Source organism: Ambystoma mexicanum, chromosome 7p, assembly GCF_040938575.1.
Source record: "Ambystoma mexicanum isolate Mex_15411 chromosome 7p, UKY_AmexF1_1, whole genome shotgun sequence".
In the NCBI taxonomy this organism is placed as follows: Eukaryota; Metazoa; Chordata; class Amphibia; order Caudata; family Ambystomatidae; genus Ambystoma; species Ambystoma mexicanum.
This window is the reverse complement of record NC_090939.1, coordinates 949,010,001-949,029,011: the sequence shown is the minus strand read 5'-3', so window position 1 is coordinate 949,029,011 and position 19,011 is coordinate 949,010,001. Positions and strand designations below refer to the sequence as shown.

Below are 19,011 nucleotides of genomic sequence, written 5' to 3'. Positions count from 1 at the left end.
GCCTACACCAGCAACACCACCATTACCAGCTCCCGGCACACATTCTGACAGTTGCCCACTACCCCCTACCTCCCGTGATTTACTTTTGCCATCAGCTACCTCTGCCACCTCCGATACGCCGCTTGTAGCACCTAGCAGCTCGAGAACTGTGACTCGCAGTGCAGTACGCCTTGAGCAGAGAAAAATCGTAAGGCAATGGGCAGAATTATATATAGATGGGGGGCAATGAAGCAGCTGCTGCAGGTTGTCTGATAGACCATGTTGGTATCCCTGAACAAAAGGTATTACTAGAACAAATGGGACAATATTTGGCTCAGATTTGGGGGGATCTTACTGATACTGCCGTCCCACAGGTGTTGCAGGATTTGAATTTCTTGTCATGTACTAGAGACGCACCACAAAATACATGAGCATATGTTGAAATTATTTACCTTTAAACAGGAGCTAGACCAGCTGCACCAATTAAAATTAAATAGAGAGATGCAATAAACATCGTATGTCCAGAAAAGATTTTTAACCACACCCAAAACTGTTAGCGAAGAGATGCGCATCTGCACAAGAGATGCACTCAGATGGATTTCAGATGTCGCTATCTCCCCTATGGAGATCCACAACACTTTTAGTGAATATTCCCCTTGCATTCAATATACAAACACAAGTTTTCAGATGACACCTCGCCATCCTCACTATCCATCGACCTAGCTTTGCTCCTTAATAAATGGTCTGAGAATCCAACTGCGCAATTGCCCATGAGAGAAGTTCCCCCTTCACTTGTGCCCCAGAAAACGGAACCAGGTGTTAACGGTGTGCCCGCAACAGTGACCCCTGCACATTACATTTTGCAATTTGTACATGTCCCCTTTTCAAGGCAGGAAGTAAACACTCTTAAACAATCCATCCCTGACATTAGAACATTAGAAAGAACCCCACAGGGTTCTATAAGGAAATAGAGTCTGTTTTAAACTCCTCAGTTTTTACTTTAGGAGACATATACTTGTTATTCCCTGTCATCTTGCCGGCAGATTTAGGGAAACAGGTTAGGTCTGTAGACAATTTACCTGTGATGGTTGCTACCTCGAAATAGCAGATAGGTCAAGAAAAGCTGGCGAGAAACCTCCACAGAACATATTAATATTACCGAATCACATTGTAAACAAACTTAAGACTTTGGTGCCTGAAATAGATTAACTGCCTGCATGCAAGGGAAGACAGAGGGAGCCACAGAATATTTTAACAGGTTTGAGGGAGTATTTTTGGATTTCAGTGGCCAGGATTTGAGTTCTGAACCAGGAAAGAGATTGTTTGTTGACAAATTTGTATGTGGGTTTTTTCCCGACATTCAGTCTCAAATCACTGCCTCTGAAATTGCATGGCAGACTAAGTAACATTCTGAAATTTTACATATGGCCCAGTACTATGAGAATAGAGTGAACAATGAGAAAGAGAAGATTGAAAAGAAAAAGGATGACTTAAAGACTAGGGTGCTCTTGTAGCGAATTGCGAGAGGACCACACGGAGGAAATGCTCAACAGAGAGGACTGTTTACCCCACAAACAGGGAATGTAAATATAAATGAATGTGCATATTGTTAGCAGGAGGGCCACTGGAGGACACAGTGTCCGATCCTCCAGGAAAAAGCAAATGGAATGTCCAATAGAAGACCGAGAGCACGTAGCAATGGCATGCAAGGGCCAAATAGGAATCCGTTTTCCCAGAACCAGCAATATGACAGCAATGCGAGGAATCAGGATGGGCAACAGAATACTAGGAGCGCAAACATTTTTGACAAAGTTACACACACATATTTTATTGATGATTTTGCATCTGATGACATTTTGTTTCGCTAGGACAGCCCAAAGCAGGATCTGGAACCTACTCCCATCCCCGTAGACCAGAAAGGACCCTACATAGAAATGAAAGTAGGGGATAGGGCGCACACATTTTTGGTGGACACAGGAGCGCAAAAATGCCCTATTGACCATGCAAAGGTTCCAGATATTCCCCTGTCAGGGCAACAAAACGTATCGCTGGGGTTCTCTGGTACCCCAGTAGTAAGCCTGGTCTCTAAACCGGTGCCAATTTCTTTAGGAACTTTCACTGACTCATGTCCATTTTTACTGACAACCAACTGTGGTGAAAATCTGCTGGGTTTGAATTTATTAAAGAAATTGCACGCAGTGATTTACTGCTCTCCAGATGGAGTATACTTGACTATTCCCCCCCCCCCCCAGCAGAATTCCACCTCACAATTCATGGCTTTGCCGTTAGCTAGTGAGTTGCATCAGGTACCTACACATCTATGGGCAGTAAATGACAATGATGTGGGAATGCTGGATGTTGAACCAGTGCGAATAGTTTCAAAAAACGGTATTTCATTGCCTCGGATCCCACAATATAAAGTTTCAACTGATGGTGAGCATGCACTTAAAACTATTGTCTCTGATTTAATACATCAAGGTGTGATAGAAGAAATCTCTGGTAGCACATGCAACAGTCCTGTTTTGCCTGTTTATAAGAAAGGTGACAATGCCCTACCCTACCATTTTGTTATTGATCTTCGAGCGATTAACAAGGTAGTAGCACCACAGTTTCCCATTGTTCCTGATATCACCACCATTCTGACTATGATTCCCGCAACGGCCACGCATTTCTCAGTCATTGACCTGAAAAATGCATTTTTAGCATCCCCATTCACCCAGATAGTAGGTATTTGTTTGCTTGTTCCCTTGGGGGACGTTCCTTTACTTTCACACGAATACTGCAAGGGTACACTGAGAGTCCTAGCATTTACAGTAGGGCCCTCAAGGAACAACTAGATATGCTGGAATTACCTTCCACTTGTACACTCGTGCAATACATTGATGATTTGCTTATTGCTGCAAATTCATAAAGCGCTTGCAAGGAGGGCACTATTTTGTAATTAAAGCATCTAGCTGACAATGGTCATAAAGCATCTTTGAAAAAATGTCAGTATTGTCAACAGGAGGTCGCCTATTTAGGCTATATCCTGTTAAAGGAGGGAAGGCGCATTGCACCTTTAAGAATACAAAGCATCTCTGATATGGCGATACCAAATACACAGAAAGAGGTTAAGGCATTTATCGGAATGGCTTCTTATTGTAAGCGATGGATTCTGAATTTTTCACTTTTGATTAAACCTTTGTTGACATTGACAAGGAACGACATACCGTTACCTATACTTTGGGATACAGATTGTCAGAACGCTTTTGATCTGGTCAAAACAGCTCTATGTTCCGCACCAGTATTAGGCACACAAAATTATAGCAGGGATTTTGTGCTGTCTGTGCATGAGAGAGATGGATGTGCTTTGGCTGTTTTGACACAGGAACATGGAGGAAGGAACCTGCCATGCGGCTATTTTTCCTCCACGTTAGACCCTGTTGCATACTCTTTGCCGAACTGTCTCATGGCAGCGGCTGCAGCCGCTACCTCAGTAGAACAAAGTGAAGGTATGGTTTTGGGTCACTCCTTAACCGTGATGCTGCCTCACTCGGTAGATGTACTACTGAATAGAAAGCAAACTCAGCATCTCACATCTGCCCGGCTCACGAGATATGAGCTCATTCTATTTGCACCCCACATCAAAATTAAGAGATGCTATTCTTTGAATCCGGCCGAACTTTTACCTCCTCTAAAGGAGGACAGTACTAACGATATGACCCATGATTGCTTTTATGTCACTGAACAAGACACCAAAGGGAGAATTGACTTGAGTGACACACCGTTGCCACCCCCGGATGGGGAAATATTTTGTGATGGTTCATGTTTCAAACTACCAGACGGCCCCTCTACTGCCGCCTATGCAATTACCACCTTAGAAACAATTATCGAGAGTAGGAGAATTCCTCACAATTCTGTCCAGGCTGCAGAAATAATTGCTTTGACTAGAGCTTATGAGATATCCCAGGGGCTCGGAGTAAATATTTATACTGACAGTCAGTACGCCTTTGGAGTAGCTCACAACTTTGGAAGACTATGGGACGAGAGGGGAATTTTAACTTCTCATGGTACTAAAATTCAACATGGTCCTTTGATAGTGCAGCTGTTATCAGCACTGGCTCTACCTAAACAACTAGCCATAATGAAATGCGCAGGACACCAAAGTGTAATTGACGATATTGGGAGAGGGAATGCATTCACAGACAAAATAGCCAAACAAACTGCCACAGACACGCAATCAAGAATGTATGTGTTAGACTCTGCTAGATGGGTTGCTGAGACTGGGATGATGGAAGAAGGCATTAGTAGCGTGAAAGAAATTCAGGCCGAAGCCACAGCAGAGGAAATTAAACAATGGGGTTCTGGTCCAGCAGGGTTGGATAGTGAGGGTTGTTGGGTTGATCACGAAGAGCAGAGGTGGATGCTGCCCAACGCTTATCTAACAGCTATAGTTACTATGGCACATGGGCCAGCTCACATCAGTGCCAAAGGTATTTGTAAACATCTAGATCCAGTATGCAATAATGACAATATTCCCAAGATTGCAGAACGACTAGTTCAGAACTGTATGATCTATCTACAACACAACATCAGAAAGGGAACACCAGCACCTAGGGGTAGTTTTGGACTTCCTTCCATGCCATTTGAAATGATTCATTTTGACTTCATAGAGATGGAGCGATGCCAGAATTACAAATATGTGTTAGTAGTGATATGTGCATTCAGTAAATGGGTTGAGGCTTTCCCTTTGAAGGACAATACTGCCATGTCCACTGCAAAAGTCATGCTAAAAGAGTACTTTCCTAGATTTGGATTACTCAGCGTAATATGGTCCGATAATGGACCTCAATTTATTTCCTCTGTCATACTCCATGTATGTGAGGGGCTACAGATTAGGAAAACTTTCCATTCTGCCAGGCACCCACAGAGTGCCGGTTTAATTGAACGCCATAACTGCACCCTTAAGAACAAGCTAGCGAAGGTGTGTGCACACAGCACACTGAAATGGCTGATGCCCTACCACTAGCACTGTTATCTATGAGAACAACTGCACAGGCAAAAACAGGACTTTCCCCCCATGAAATAGTAATGGGAGACCTGCTAATGTATGGAATGCACCTAGACCTAAAAAACGGTCAGATATTGAGTATGCACTATTGTCTGATTACTGTGATCAATTGGCTCAAAACCTGCGTTTGATTCACCAACAGGTCCATGCAGCATTGCCCGAGAAATACGTGGGTCCTGGTCACTGCATCTGACCTGGTGACTACGTACTAGTGAAAGACTTTGAGCGGAAGTCCAGTCTTGCCGCTCACTGGAAAGGACCCTATTTGGTGCTACTGGCTACTCAGACGGCTATTCGAGTTGAAGGGAAGTAGCACTGGATTCATGCAGCACACCTGAAGTGCCTTTGCCTTTGCCCTATGACAAATGGGAGAATGAGGAGAGCAAAGATCTTGAATCCAGGTTTGTGCCTTTCAGTGATGGCACCTGTCCTGGGCTTGGTACTGAGACCAAGCAACCTGATCGCCCGACACGTTCACCGCATTCTTCGGATACTGATCCTTTGTTCACAGATCACTCTGTGCCTGGAGTGACCAGGTACAATCTTCGACCACAAAATTAGCTTGAGGATGACATTTTGTAGTTAGGAAAGTGTGGTAAGAATACTGCACCCATAAGAAACCAACAATTGTTCCCTCTATTCCCCTAAAAGACGCTTTGGAGCAAGAGGGGGGCTGGGATTTGACAGTGATTTAATTACAAGAAGACTACAAGCAACATTGACCATGTGGTCAGGTGCAACCCATGGATGAACTTAGTGAGCCTGTTTCAGTGAGGCTTCTTAACGGACACTGAATAACTATGCCACTGTTTGGCGCATGTATAAACGAGGTTATGGCAAACATCACCAATGGAGGGTCCAAATCTAAAGGACTATGGTCCACTAGGGGCAAATGCATAATCATAATTATTGTAGCATCTATTATGCTTGTGCACATACCTGTACTATGGTTTTTGGAAAGTTCACATCTCAGCATACTGTTACCTACGGTCAGACCCAGTACCTTGTCTCCTCTTTATGTGCACTCCCATACTCTTCGTCCCCTTGATCTCGAATAGAGGGAGGGGTATCTCAACAACACCCTCATACGTATAATGAATGATACACATGCAATCCTGAACCAAACAAATTGCTGGGTATGTTCTCAACACAGTGAGAAAGGTTTAGGTTGTTACATATATCCACTCCCATTGAATAAAGCTTGTTATGCTTCTTTTAGAGCTCTATTCTTTGGTAAATGGAATGATAGTACCACTGGTAACTTTGATGGGACAAACATCAATGAGTTTGATCAACAAGTATTGCTGCCTCTAGGATGCTCTGTCTTTGCTTATAAAAGCACAACCAATAATGCCTCTACCAAATATGCAGATAAGAGATCTCAACCCTACCAATCAATGATCTCATTTAGAATGTCAACAGTAGGAAATAGGGAAGCAACTCCCCCATCCAACACCATCGACCATGATCTTGATACAGTACCATTTTGTTTAAGTAAAGAAGGTTCTCAGTATATGGGTACATATGACAAATGTATGCACACTGCGGTTTTGGTAAATGAGATAAGGCCCTTATACATTGGAGGATCCATCTACTTTGTCTGTGGGAAACAAGCATATCCATGGTTACCCAAAGATTGGAAGGTAACATGTTACTTGGGGATACTGTTGCCAGGGGTTTACATAACTTCCACTGCAGAAATACTGAAACATCACTGTAGAAGGGGGATGGATAATGACACAGCTTTCCAGATATTGGGGGATGTAGCAAAATCCATGTTTCCTTTTTGGGGACAAATAATAAACTCTCCATATATTAGAAAGTTAGCCAGAGTACTGGAGAAAACCATTAATGCAACTACTGGCATAATGTTTAATATGACGTTGGAACAAAGAGATATTAGATTAGTTGCTCTTCAGAATAGAATGTTCTTAGATGTCATGTTAGTTGAGCGCGGAGGAGTATGCAACATGGTCGGATCAGCATGTTGCGTTTACATACCTGACTCCTCCCCTACTGTGTTCCAAGCTATCAAAAGATTACATACACTGAGTTCTGAAATTCATGTCGATGAAGGTGATTGGAACATTAGGAAATGGGCTTGGAATTTATTTAGAACTTGGGGTTGGAAGATATTCTCTGGTCTTGCCATTTTTGTTGGAGAAATTCTGTTTTGTTGTTGTACACAATGTTTACAAGCTTTAGGTTCTATTCTAGGTAACTACTGCTCTAGGGCTCTGGAGAAACTGAAACCTAGACCTTGTCCTGATGCAAATATGACTAATGCATTGATCATGCAGGATGTAGAGATCAAACGATTTATGGCCATTGATATAAATGATTGTGAGGATGTTTGACTTGGAATGTGTTAGCTTAGGCTCAAAGTAGGGTTTGTGAAAAAGCATCCATTTGTGTTGGCCTAAGCTAACTTATTTAAAGCATTCAAAGCTCACATTCAAAACTACATTTTATTATTTTGCTCACTGGATGGGTTTTCATTTTACATGCGGACAATGATTGCAGCATGGAAAGCTGGCAGACGTATCTCTGAAAGGAAAGGAATGCTTAGCTAAATGTTTTGTCAGCATCGAGAGCCTTGAACAGGCTTGTATGAACACAGATAACAGATAGTTTATTGACTTCCCGGCTCCTGCTTTCCAGAAGCTAATTTACTTGCAAATGTTTTGAAAACATAATGTGCTGTGCACTTACTGATAATACAGAATAAAAGCGGAATAGCAAGATTACAGAGCCGAAATGCAGAATGACCTTTTGGGCAGACACACACTTAACATGAAGATATGCGAGAAGGTCTCCCTGTCCCTTGCACTAGCAACTGTGTGAACTGCGCTGCACTGGAAATCTGGAAATTGTACAGACATGTACAGACATGATGTGGGGTGAAGTTCAATGTGTTTTCGGGGAAAACGCCTACGTAGGTTGTAAATTATTTGTAATGCAACCACCAAAATGAATTCAAAAAATGTACTCAAAGGGTTGTAGCCCCGGATAGAATCGCAGGCGCTACAACCAAAAGGCTAGCTAGCCCCCAGTCCCGACAGTCCCGACATTAGCGTAGCCCCGGGTCTTTTCCAGACCTAGCAACACCCCTGCTGACCACCATGTTATTGGCTCAATTTCTCTATGACTGCCTGTCAGACATAGATGAACCTGAACACTGCTTAAGCAAAATAAACTCTTGTCATATATTTGTTTCCGTGACTTGTGTGTCTTCATTTATTTGCAGTTACTCATATTTGGGACTAACGTGGTGTCAAGCCACCACCCCAGCCAACTGAGTGCTGTAAATTGAGTTCATGCCCTGGAGTGACCAACCTTGGGGCGTCGTCCACGCCGACTTCAGATCCACAGGAAGAGGGATGTATTTCCTCATAATGATAGACCAATGGTCCAGATACCCTGAGGTCGAGCTGGTGGAGTCCACCTCATATGATCAGGTCCTACAAGTCATGGAGAAAATATTTTCTACGCATGGCTTCCCCAGGGTTGTCTGCTCAGACAATGGACCACCATTTCATGTGGAAAACTTCGCAGAATTCATGGCGGACTGTGGAATCGCACACAGGAGAGTCACACCAGGATGGCCTCGGGCCAATGGAAAAGCTGAACGCTTTATGTGAACACTGAATAAGGTATTCCGCATAGCCCAAGGTGAGGGAAATGAGCTGAGGAGAACTCTTTATCAATTCCTACGAGAATACAGAGCCACACCTCACCAATCTACGGGCGTGCCGCCAGTGGAGGCACTCTTCCGGAGGTGCCCACGAGGTCTCCTCCCGGAGTCGGAGGGTCAGTCTCCAGGTATCATCAATGACGATAAGACATCTGAAGATCAAATAACTCATAATGAGGGGGAAAACAGTCAGTGGCACCTTAAACCACCGGACATAGGGGTGACTGACACTGTACTAGTGCGAAATCATCATCCTGAAGGGAAGTTGTCCCTCACCTATGAGCCCTCTCACCTGGGAGTGGTCCAAGTCAAAGGTTATATGTTGACTGCCATCGATAAGAGGGGGACACTGACTCAGAACTCCAATTTCTTTAGAAAGTTGGGAGGAGGAGAAGGGCTGAGAGAACGAGCGGGACAAGGTTCCCCGGCCTCAACCAAAAGCGTGGGGCGAACACCAGAAGTGAGTGTGGAAGATGCAGAGAAGCTGAAGGAGACCCACGGAGGCGGCGTCCGGAGAAAGATACCCTAGCCGAGATGGCAGGAAATGCCCAGTGCGATTCCAAGACTACATAATGGGTGACCAGGCCTGAAAGGACCAAGTCACCTACTATTGCCCATGTTGGGCCCATCACAGTTTGGTATGTTACCATGTTTAAGTCTGTCCTGTTGACGTTGACTATGTCTGAAAAGTTATGTTTGTTATTTGTTATGATAAAAGGAGGAATGTGATACTGTCATTGGCGCGACAGCAACGTTCTGCCGTTGCGCATGATTAGAATAAAGGGGGCGGTCCCGCACACAGGCAGTGTGCGCCGGGAGCCCGAGACAAGGAGTTCTGTGTCCGTGTCCCTCATTGCAGGTACTGGGGGCAAGGCCTTCCCACAGGAGTCCCGCGGGCATTTTCCATCATCACAGTTGAAACTCCAACCTGGAAGTTAGAAATTAAAAACCTGATGCTGACTGGCGCGTTGCCCCCTCCGACCTGATGAGGTGACCAGATGACTGAAGGGAATGATACTATACTCCAAGGTGCCCCAGTTTTCAAGGAAAATTTAGATAAAAATGGAGAATGTACAAAAGAAGCTGATTACCAGGACCTATTATTAGGATGAAAGTCCTTCCAGTGAATCACATACTGTAATTTCCCTCAGAAGATCCAAGCATAACACATTTCAGACACATCAAACTCCTCAATGCCACCCACAGAAAACACATGTAGCGACTTAAATGATGCAACTCAGATGCTAAACCTGGGAAATGTGAAAACTGTATGATTCTTTCCATGTCTTAGGCAAATTCATGACTGCACATTTCACCTATTCGGGAGTATGATATCTTGTTGGGTCACTCAAGCACCTACTCATTCTATTACAATTTCACAATTCACATTCCATCACTATGTTTGCACCAAATACAAATATACAAAATATAATTGTATTCAATACAATTTCTTTCTTTATTTAATGTATTTATTGCTCACTTGTTAGGCACTTATACAGGAAGCAAATACTGTTTCAAAGCGCCCACCGGGCAACAGGCAGCAGACAGAGAATGATAGACAAAGTAATTACAATAATGTTCAATTATTAAATACAACAAAGTAGAAGAGACAATGGGGAGGGGAAGACAAACCTACTATGCCTTGTCAGTGTTCAGAACGTGCAAGTACAGGGAGATAGGGGTATGGTATAGGTGCTGTGGTGCTCTCTGAGAGCAGCAGAAGTGCTTCTGGAACAAGAAGTGCTGGAACATGAGAAGTGCTTCTGGAACAATTCAAATATGTGTCAAACCATCATATAACATTTATTTTTAATGTAAGGTGGGAGTTAGTAAGTGAGTCATCACTGTACCCTGCTCAGTTAAAACACTGTATCCGAGCTCGCTATTTTACACATTGGGCCTCATTACACGGAAGGCGGTAATGGTTTACCGGTACCGGTAAGGGCACCGGTACCGGTAAACCCTTACCGCCTTACTACGAGGTCCCTTTGCAGGTCCTCCCTTAACGCCTGGTTTTTACAGGCGTTAAGTACGGGACCCGCAAAGGGACCTTGGTGCTAATTACGGTACCGCAATTTGCGGTACCGTAATTAGCACCTTCACCATTAACATGGAGCCCTATTGGGCTGACTGGCAATGGTGAAGGGGCAATGGTGGATGGCGGAATTAGCGCCCCCACACACCTTGGAATATGGCGCTAATTCCGCCATCCACCAAGGCGGACCCGGTAAGGTACCCATGGCAGCCATGGCGCTAATAGCGCCATGGCTTACCGCCTTCCGTGTAATGAGGCCCATTGTGTTGGCTGTGAATATAACTCACTATATTGTACTCAAATACAAACTGTCATCTCAACAATGTTTGATTTCATAGTACATATTAACAGCTCTTCATGAGCTCCACATTCTAATTCTGTGTTGCCCATATCCACATCTGCAGCCTCCAATCACCAAATGATCTATCCAAATTATCTATCTTAAAAGGTGAGTATCATAAACGTGTCCACACAACTATGTTCTGGTCTTTTGATAGTTCACGGTCTACCAGACACTAGGGGCCTGATTCATGGAATATATTGACCTTGCACTGCAACAATACACTTTGCACTGCTCCACCCAATGTGTATAGGCGTGTTATAAATAGCCAATAAATAAATAAGTAAATTCACTCTGCATGATGCATTTGACTACAAGCATAATAATTGTAAACCCACATGTCCTGTTTTTTTTTGAGCATGTAATATGTGTCACTTTATTATGGCATTAAATTGTGTGTACACTTTCGTTTCACAGCTATGAGATCTTCTGTTGTTGTTTTGGCGCGCTGAGAGAGGTGTAGAACCATAATGGAAGATTCCACCAGTAGGAGCATGGTTGTATCTGAGGTGATGTTTATCTCATGACGGGAGCAGGCCCCCCTGCTGGCGGTTTGAGTTGGAGAGTCCCTGCATAGGATTAGGGCTGGAGGGGATCGATGAGAGAGAGAAGAGGCCAGAGACGAACAGGGAAAGCAGCTTGAGGTTGCTGCTGAAGGCACCCAGGCCTTCTGGTCCCAGAGAAGTTTCCTCCGGGTGCCTGGCAGTCTGCCTGACAGAAATCAGACTCTCTCCCCAACCCGGGGTCGAGAGAGAGTGCCGGAGGGCACCCTTGCCGTGTGTTTCTGTCGGCTGATGTCCATTACTGAGGGAGAGATAGAGGCTGTGAGCGAGTATAGTATAAGGAAGTAGGTAGGAAAGCAAAACACGGAGAACGGGATCCTGGGCCGGAATACCCTTGTGCGTAGGAGTGCCCGGATGACTATATGTTTTCTTCATCCCCATACCACGGGACTGAGAGAGGAAATTGTAAATTAACCAGCGCTCCGGCGGCAAGAGGCTGCGCCTACTTTTAGAGACATTTGCAAGAAAGCGCAGAGGTGTGCAGCAGGGGTGAGACAGCGGTGGCACATTAAGTGTTCCTCACAAATATTACTGCGGTCCGTTCAGGCCAAGGCTGGTGTAGTCGGACCCTTATCTAATTCTTCACCCGTACTGGGAGGGGCCGTGCTTTATAAATCCCCACAGGGATATTTTGTCTGAGGAGGCCCACTCCATGGTGTGTATGTGGGGAGGGTTTCGACCCGGTCTCATAACTGGGTAGCCGGAGGTATCTAGGAGAGAGGGAGATACCCCCGTAGGGTAGACCAAGTACTATTGTTGTAAAGGGAAGTTATGGCCCGCAGCAAATTAAATATTTGAGTACCTCAGGTGAATGCACACTTACTCATGTAATCTACATGATATGTTGAACAAATATTTACCCAAGGTGACTGCACACGTTTTCATGTGATTCCCACAATTTATTTAAATATTTGAGTACCTCAGGGGAATGCGCACTTGCTCATGTAATCCACATATGTTGGACAAATATTTAACCAAGGTGAATGCGCACGTTTCATGTAATCTACAGGATTAAAGTTGAACAGATATTTAATGAATGTAAATGCGCATGTTCTCTGGGGATTGCTTGGAGGTATATGAAGACAAAATGAACAAAGGTGTAGGCACATGCTCTGAGTTGCCAACACTCACTCATATGAAGATGTAGTTAACAAATGTGAATGGGTTGGGTCCAGGTCGGCTCCAATGGACATGCTAAGGCCACTTTAAGGCAGAACATGTGAGACTAATGATGTTGTATACTGGATGAAATGAAATTTTAAACACTGTTGCCATTCTTTGTTAACCGAGAAAGACTCATTCAAGGCTTCAACAAGGTATATAGCACATGTGTATTAATGTTTGATTTAAAGCATGCAATTATATAAAGGAAAGTGGATACCGCTTATTTTCAAACGCCAGACTGTGTTTGTTTATTTAACCAGGAACACAGTTTTAGCTTTCTCCCCTGCGAGGGACAATCCTTGGAACTTTACTAGGGGCCATCTATTTTTTCCCCTTGGGTATTACTATGATGCACATGTGTGCAGTGAGGTATTAGACTCCCTACTCAGGTCTCCTACAGGTTGCAGCACACACATACCGATATGTAAAACAGTTACACAAGAGAGAAACACCTCACATAATGAATCATGAATTTCTATTGGGCTCTCACCTGGTGACTTTTGGATAAGGAAGGCACAGACAGCAGCAGCAACAGGGACCTGTGCTGATTTTAAAGCGCTCATTCTCAAACCTGCGGAGGAAAAGGTTCTGCCCTCCGCACTCCTTTATCATCATCATCAGAAACTTATGGATTACAATGGCACAGAAGCTGCAGAAATAAAACAGAACAATACCGAAGACAATTACTTTGGTGCATTTTCGAACTTTGTTGAACTGTTTAGCTTTAAGTAACACACATCGACCCATTTTACATTTGTCTGCATAGTTGTGCTAAATGTGTAGACTATAAATGAACGACAGCACATAATACAAAAGTCCACAACAACGCAGTGGTTTTGTACTACACCTAATATATTTTCTTTTTTTTCAACTTTTCAAACATTGTTAGTTTGGGCTACCTGTAAGCCAAAACTATTGCATTAGAGTACGGATAGGACGAAATGGCATATGAGGAGGGACAAGGTAACGCTCTATATGTAGGTTGTAACAAATATATCTCAAATAAAGTCCAAATCCTCCAAAATAATGCCCTCAGAGCGGCCCTCAGTATCCCGAAGAAAGCCCATATCTCAGTTTCCAGAAGATCTGTCAACTGGCTATCCACCAAGGACAAGATATTCCTTAAATCGGTATCTCTGATTCATAAATGCCTCCACCAAGCAGCCCCTCAATACCTCATCGCCAGATTTACTAGACCCACCCTCTCTCGCCCCTCGAGAACGGCCAATTCTAACCTTCTTTTGGTGCCCAGGTTCAAACGTACAATGTCTGGAGGTAATAGCTTCCCAGTAAAAGCAGCGCAATTCTGGAACTCCCTTCCTCCCACCTGTAGGGAGGACCTACCCTACGACCAGTTCAGAGCCAGGACTGTCCACTGGCTCAAATCTCTCGACTCATAATGACTTCCGATGCCCAGATGCGCCACTACCATGTGGCTCCTTACCTCATTGAATGTAAATATGTATATAGTGCAGCCTACAATGTTTATGTCCTACCCTTCCTATTTGGTGTGATACGTCCGGCAATGTAACCGCAGCCGGACCTCACCCTACTGTATGTAACTAAGCTTTGCAACCCTCTTGCTGCCTTTGCGCCTGGCTACCCCTGGGTTTGGTGCGCATTATAAATAAATAAATACAAATACAAATACAAGAAGCTTCAAGGTGTTGTTTGGTGATTTGCCTGTCCATTGACTGTCCCTGGCCATGCTAATGCCCATTGCCATTCCCACCATTCCCACCCAGCTCCTGCCCAAAACACCTCCTCATGGAAACTCTGCATGAAGGGGCCTGCAAGGCGAAGGTTCACGTGCGACTTCCCTGTGATTAGCCTGACTGGGCGCTAAAGAAGTGGCGGGAAAAATCCCAATCTTTTTGAAAGCTTTTTTCCTTTGAGGTCGGAGCAGAATGCTCTGCTGGCCACATTGTTGCAGCAAGTGGTGTGAATTACAGCAACATAAATAGAATAGGCCATTTCAGTAAGAATCTACATATGTCACAGTGCCACTAATAACCATCCCTGGAAGGTCACCAGCACTTTAGTGACACCAGGCAAAGCAATGCGGTATGCAGCCATTACATGAAATGCTTTCATTTTTGCTCCACAAGAGACTGAAATCATTGACTTGCAAGGCAGCTTTTTTATGCATAGCTTAATCAATCCAAGACCGACAGTTCTCAAAGATGCAACAACATCACATGTGTTTCATCTTTGTTGGAAGTCATCAATGGGGTGTAGTTTACATCCTTGTGATTGGAACTTGTGAGAATGTGGTGAGTTTAAAAATGCAAGCAAAAGCTATTGTACCAGTAGAATATCCCTTTTAGTTACCAGCTACACATGTTACAGTGTCACCAAGTAGACAGCATCAGATGTTCACCCCAATAGAGAGCCCCAAAGCAAAACCCTATTGCTAAACCATTAAATGACATGGTTGCAAACTATGACAGTCTTGTACAGGAGGGTGGAGCGACTTCTGACGGGCCCATGGGATCAGAGCTCACCCTCAAGTACTTTAAGACGAGATAGCTGCACCTGGAGGAGGATGGGTTGCAGGATTCTCTTACTCCGACACCAATCAATAAGGACAACTCAATGGTTTGGCAAAGGGAAGTCTGTTTAATGACAAGTACAAAAAACGGGGAAACAATGGAAATCAACAGTGATGCAATCGCCCCTCTCGCTTCAACTCCCAAAATCTTCATTCAGACAGCAATAGTTATAGCGAATTTTCATCATCGTTGAAGTGTTACATTCAAAGTTTGTCATGCAATTCTATTGGTTAGAAAAGGTAACTTAAGCATAGGTGCTATATCTGTATATGGTAACAGAGTTTGAGGATTGGATAACTCTTATCGGGTGGGCGTCTACGCCACTTGTGATAGACGTCACTCTAAGTACGAGGTCTCATTGGTTCTACTAGCTATAGGACTCTAGATTATTTGGTCCATTGTGATTGGGTAGGTTACACCCCTAGACATAAATCTCCACTTTAATTAGCAGCATGCAGAATGGACATCTAGATGCGGTGTGCCCCAAGATTTCCCCTGCCTCCCTTCCATCAATCAGTACCTTAAGGCTATGTGTCAATTAGTTGGTTGAGGATGGCCTCGAAACTGTAGCTTCTTATCAGGAAATGTTATGGCATCCTCGGGTTCTGGGTGACATCAGACGTTGGTACCTCTTTGCGCTTGGCTGGTCATGTGTTAGTTCACTGTGAATCTGCTACATTTTCCTTCTTTTTGTGTATTTGATACCCCTTCGGCCTTGCCACCTGCCTGGCCCCCTTATCTCAACCTTCACGAGGCAGGCTGCTACACTCTTAAGTTTCAATTCTTCGAAGTTGCTGCTCTCCTCCCTTCCTGGAGTTGACCTCGAATTCCCAGCCACGAGCTGTTTCTTGCTCAGTTTCGATTCCGTTGTTCTTTCTACTTTTAGCTGGAATATGAACCTTGGCCTGTTTGACCCCTAGCAGCCTGGGCTTAATTCTGCTTTTGTAAAATAGAGTCGCGCTTATATAATGTGCTTCGTTGAGGTAGATATATAGTTGGCGCTTGCCGCTCTATTCTTCTACTAAGCTTAGCAGGCCGTACTGTTTTCTCAGCTTCTTGCGTTCCAAGCCTATTTACAGGCGTTTAGCTAGTTGCACATTCTCATCCTTCTTTCATGGTTACGTTCTTTGTGTTGCAACATTGTTTCTTCTTTTAAGTCCATTACACCATTAGTCCTTATATTTCGTCTTTACGTGTCGTTCTTTGCTTGTCATTTTGTTCATTGGTACGCCTGTCAAGGCCCTTGTGTCATCACCATTCGCCTTCCATTAAGGCCCTTTGGGTTTCTTCGGGGACAGCTTGTAAGTAGTCTTCATTTCGTGTCAACTGCTGGTATGGAGGGGGGGCGCTGTTGCGCTCGAAGCAAGATGGCCGCCTGATTCATCGCTCCGTCCCGTGCGGCAACCTCACGCTGAAAATCTCCTGATTGCCCCGGCACAACGCGAAGCTGGTCCCCGGCGCGGGTCATTAACCGGACGGGGAATCTACTGTGCGAGTTTCGATCTCCGGACCTTCTCCATTGCGGAGTTTTCGACCTCTGCGTGCTGGGCGGGGCCGCCGGCCTGCTGATCCCCATAACCGGCTCCAGGGCCCTTCACTTGAGCCCCGCAGCGTGCGGCCTACTGTGTGGGGGAGGGGCGCCCTGCGCTCGGCGTGCGGCTCCCTCTCCGGACTCCTGAGCGTCCCGCTCCGCTGCCCCATCCAGGGCGGTGTGCTGTCTGCTATCCGACCTTCAGCGCCTTATACTGAATCCCATCGACTACGCACAGGGCGGCCCCCCTACAACCGTAACGGGGTTTTTCAGCCGAATCCTTCCCGCCGGCCACCTTGATCTCGCACGGGCCGATACACCCGTTGCTCGGCGCGACCTGGGCCTACCCCTGCATCGGCGACATGTCGACACGGACCGGCAAGAAGCAATCCTCCATCAACATGTTCGCTAAACCCCCGACCCCCCTAGCAGGGGAGACATCTACACAAGACGCCTCACTCACCCCGGAACCACCCGATTCCCAGAAAATGTTGGAGTTTATCCGCGAAGGGTTTACCACTATACACAGTAAGCTCGACGATATGAATGGCACGATATCCTCCATCAAGGCGCACATGGAGAGAACCGATGGTCGAGTGACCGAGATTGAGGAGCGGGTGAGCACTGCCGAGGACGGCCTGGGTTCTCTCCGTGCAGAGGTGTCTACGCTATCCACCCGAGTTGCCGAAGTGGAGAAGAAAAATGAAGACCTGGAGTCTCGCTCGAGACGCAACAACCTCCGCATTGTCGGGGTTCCGGAGGATGGTCTGCAAGGACCTATGGAGGACTATGTGGAGAGTATGCTGCTTCAACTCCTCGACTCCCCGAAACTCTCCCCGCAGTTTACGATCGAGAGGGCCCATCGCTCTCTCACGGCGAAACCAAAACCTGGAGCGCCTCCACGCCCGATAATTGCTAGGCTTTTAAACTTTCGAGATCGGGACACTCTCCTCAGGGCGGCGAGGGCCAAGGGAGATCTCCTCCTGGGTGGTGCTAGGATCCATCTTTATCCGGACTTTTCGATAGCAGTACAACGGGAGCGCAGGACTTTCCTTGCAGTGAAGAAGAGATTACGCGACCTCCAGGTGAAATACTCTATGCTGTATCCCGCTAAGTTACGTGTTGAACACGCCAGTCGTGTTTATTTTTTTACGTTGCCTGAGGAAGCCTCTAGGTTCATAGACGAACGCTTTCCTGGTTGAAACAATCTGCTAGCGAACACTATCATTGGCACACTATTGTTTTAGAATATTCGATCAGCGGATACCTCTCTATCCTACTTCGGCACTGCTTTGGCCCATCAGCACTTTGTCATTGTCCTATGGTATCCCGACGAGAACACTGGACTGCACCTAATTAAGCCAGTTGCTTTCTTGTTGTGTTTCTTTTGCCTATGTTGTCTGCTGCACATTGTTTTATGCTACGTAGTCGGCTTTCCCCGATAGATTGATTTACATTGTGTTTGCCATAACTGCCCCCGCCCTCACGGGACCTCCTTTAGAGGGATACGGACACTAATAACGGGCATATACAGCTATCCGTTCACTGCCTCACGGTTCGGAGCATCACCGCCAGGCCACCTCACAGGCCCCCCAGGCGTTGATGCCACTGTTTTTGTTTTTCCTGTTGGGGTATAGGGCGGTCATCCCTCCGTTTGGGGGAGGAATGTGGGAGGGGGAGGGGGGAATGGGGTTTTATGTTAAAAAAAGCTTGGTGTTCACAGGGAAGGTTGAGTACGAATTACTATGCCCCCAGTGGCAATACAGATTTGCGCGCACTGGGAGACGACCATGGGGTGCATACTTTCATACACCCGTGTTTTTCGATGGCTACTGATGGAGGGATTGGTGAGGATCCTTTGACGTTCATGAGTTGGAATGTAAGGGGGTTGGGAAACCACAAAAAGATGAGGTTGTTACAACTTCAGGCCGAACGACACCGGGCTAAAGTCCTGTTCCTTCAGGAAACGCATGCACGCACGGAGTTTTGTGACAAGTTCGCAAGATCATGGGGCCCACAGAGGTACTTCACTACATACTCCACCCAGAGCCGCGGGGTCATGACCCTCATTCATAGGAGCCTTAGATTTATCCCCACTACTAC

General features: G+C 45.4%; 1 protein-coding gene across 1 annotated transcript in view; it reads right to left on the bottom strand.

The window, feature by feature from the left end:
• The window catches only part of LOC138526476 (organic solute transporter subunit alpha-like), a 428,149-nt gene that overhangs the window by 152,676 nt on the left and 256,462 nt on the right, over positions 1-19,011 (bottom strand). Inside the window, exon 4 of the mRNA XM_069637290.1 lies at positions 13,316-13,474. Within this exon, the coding sequence (XP_069493391.1) occupies positions 13,316-13,474 (159 nt within the window). The remainder of the gene's footprint in view (positions 1-13,315; positions 13,475-19,011) is intronic.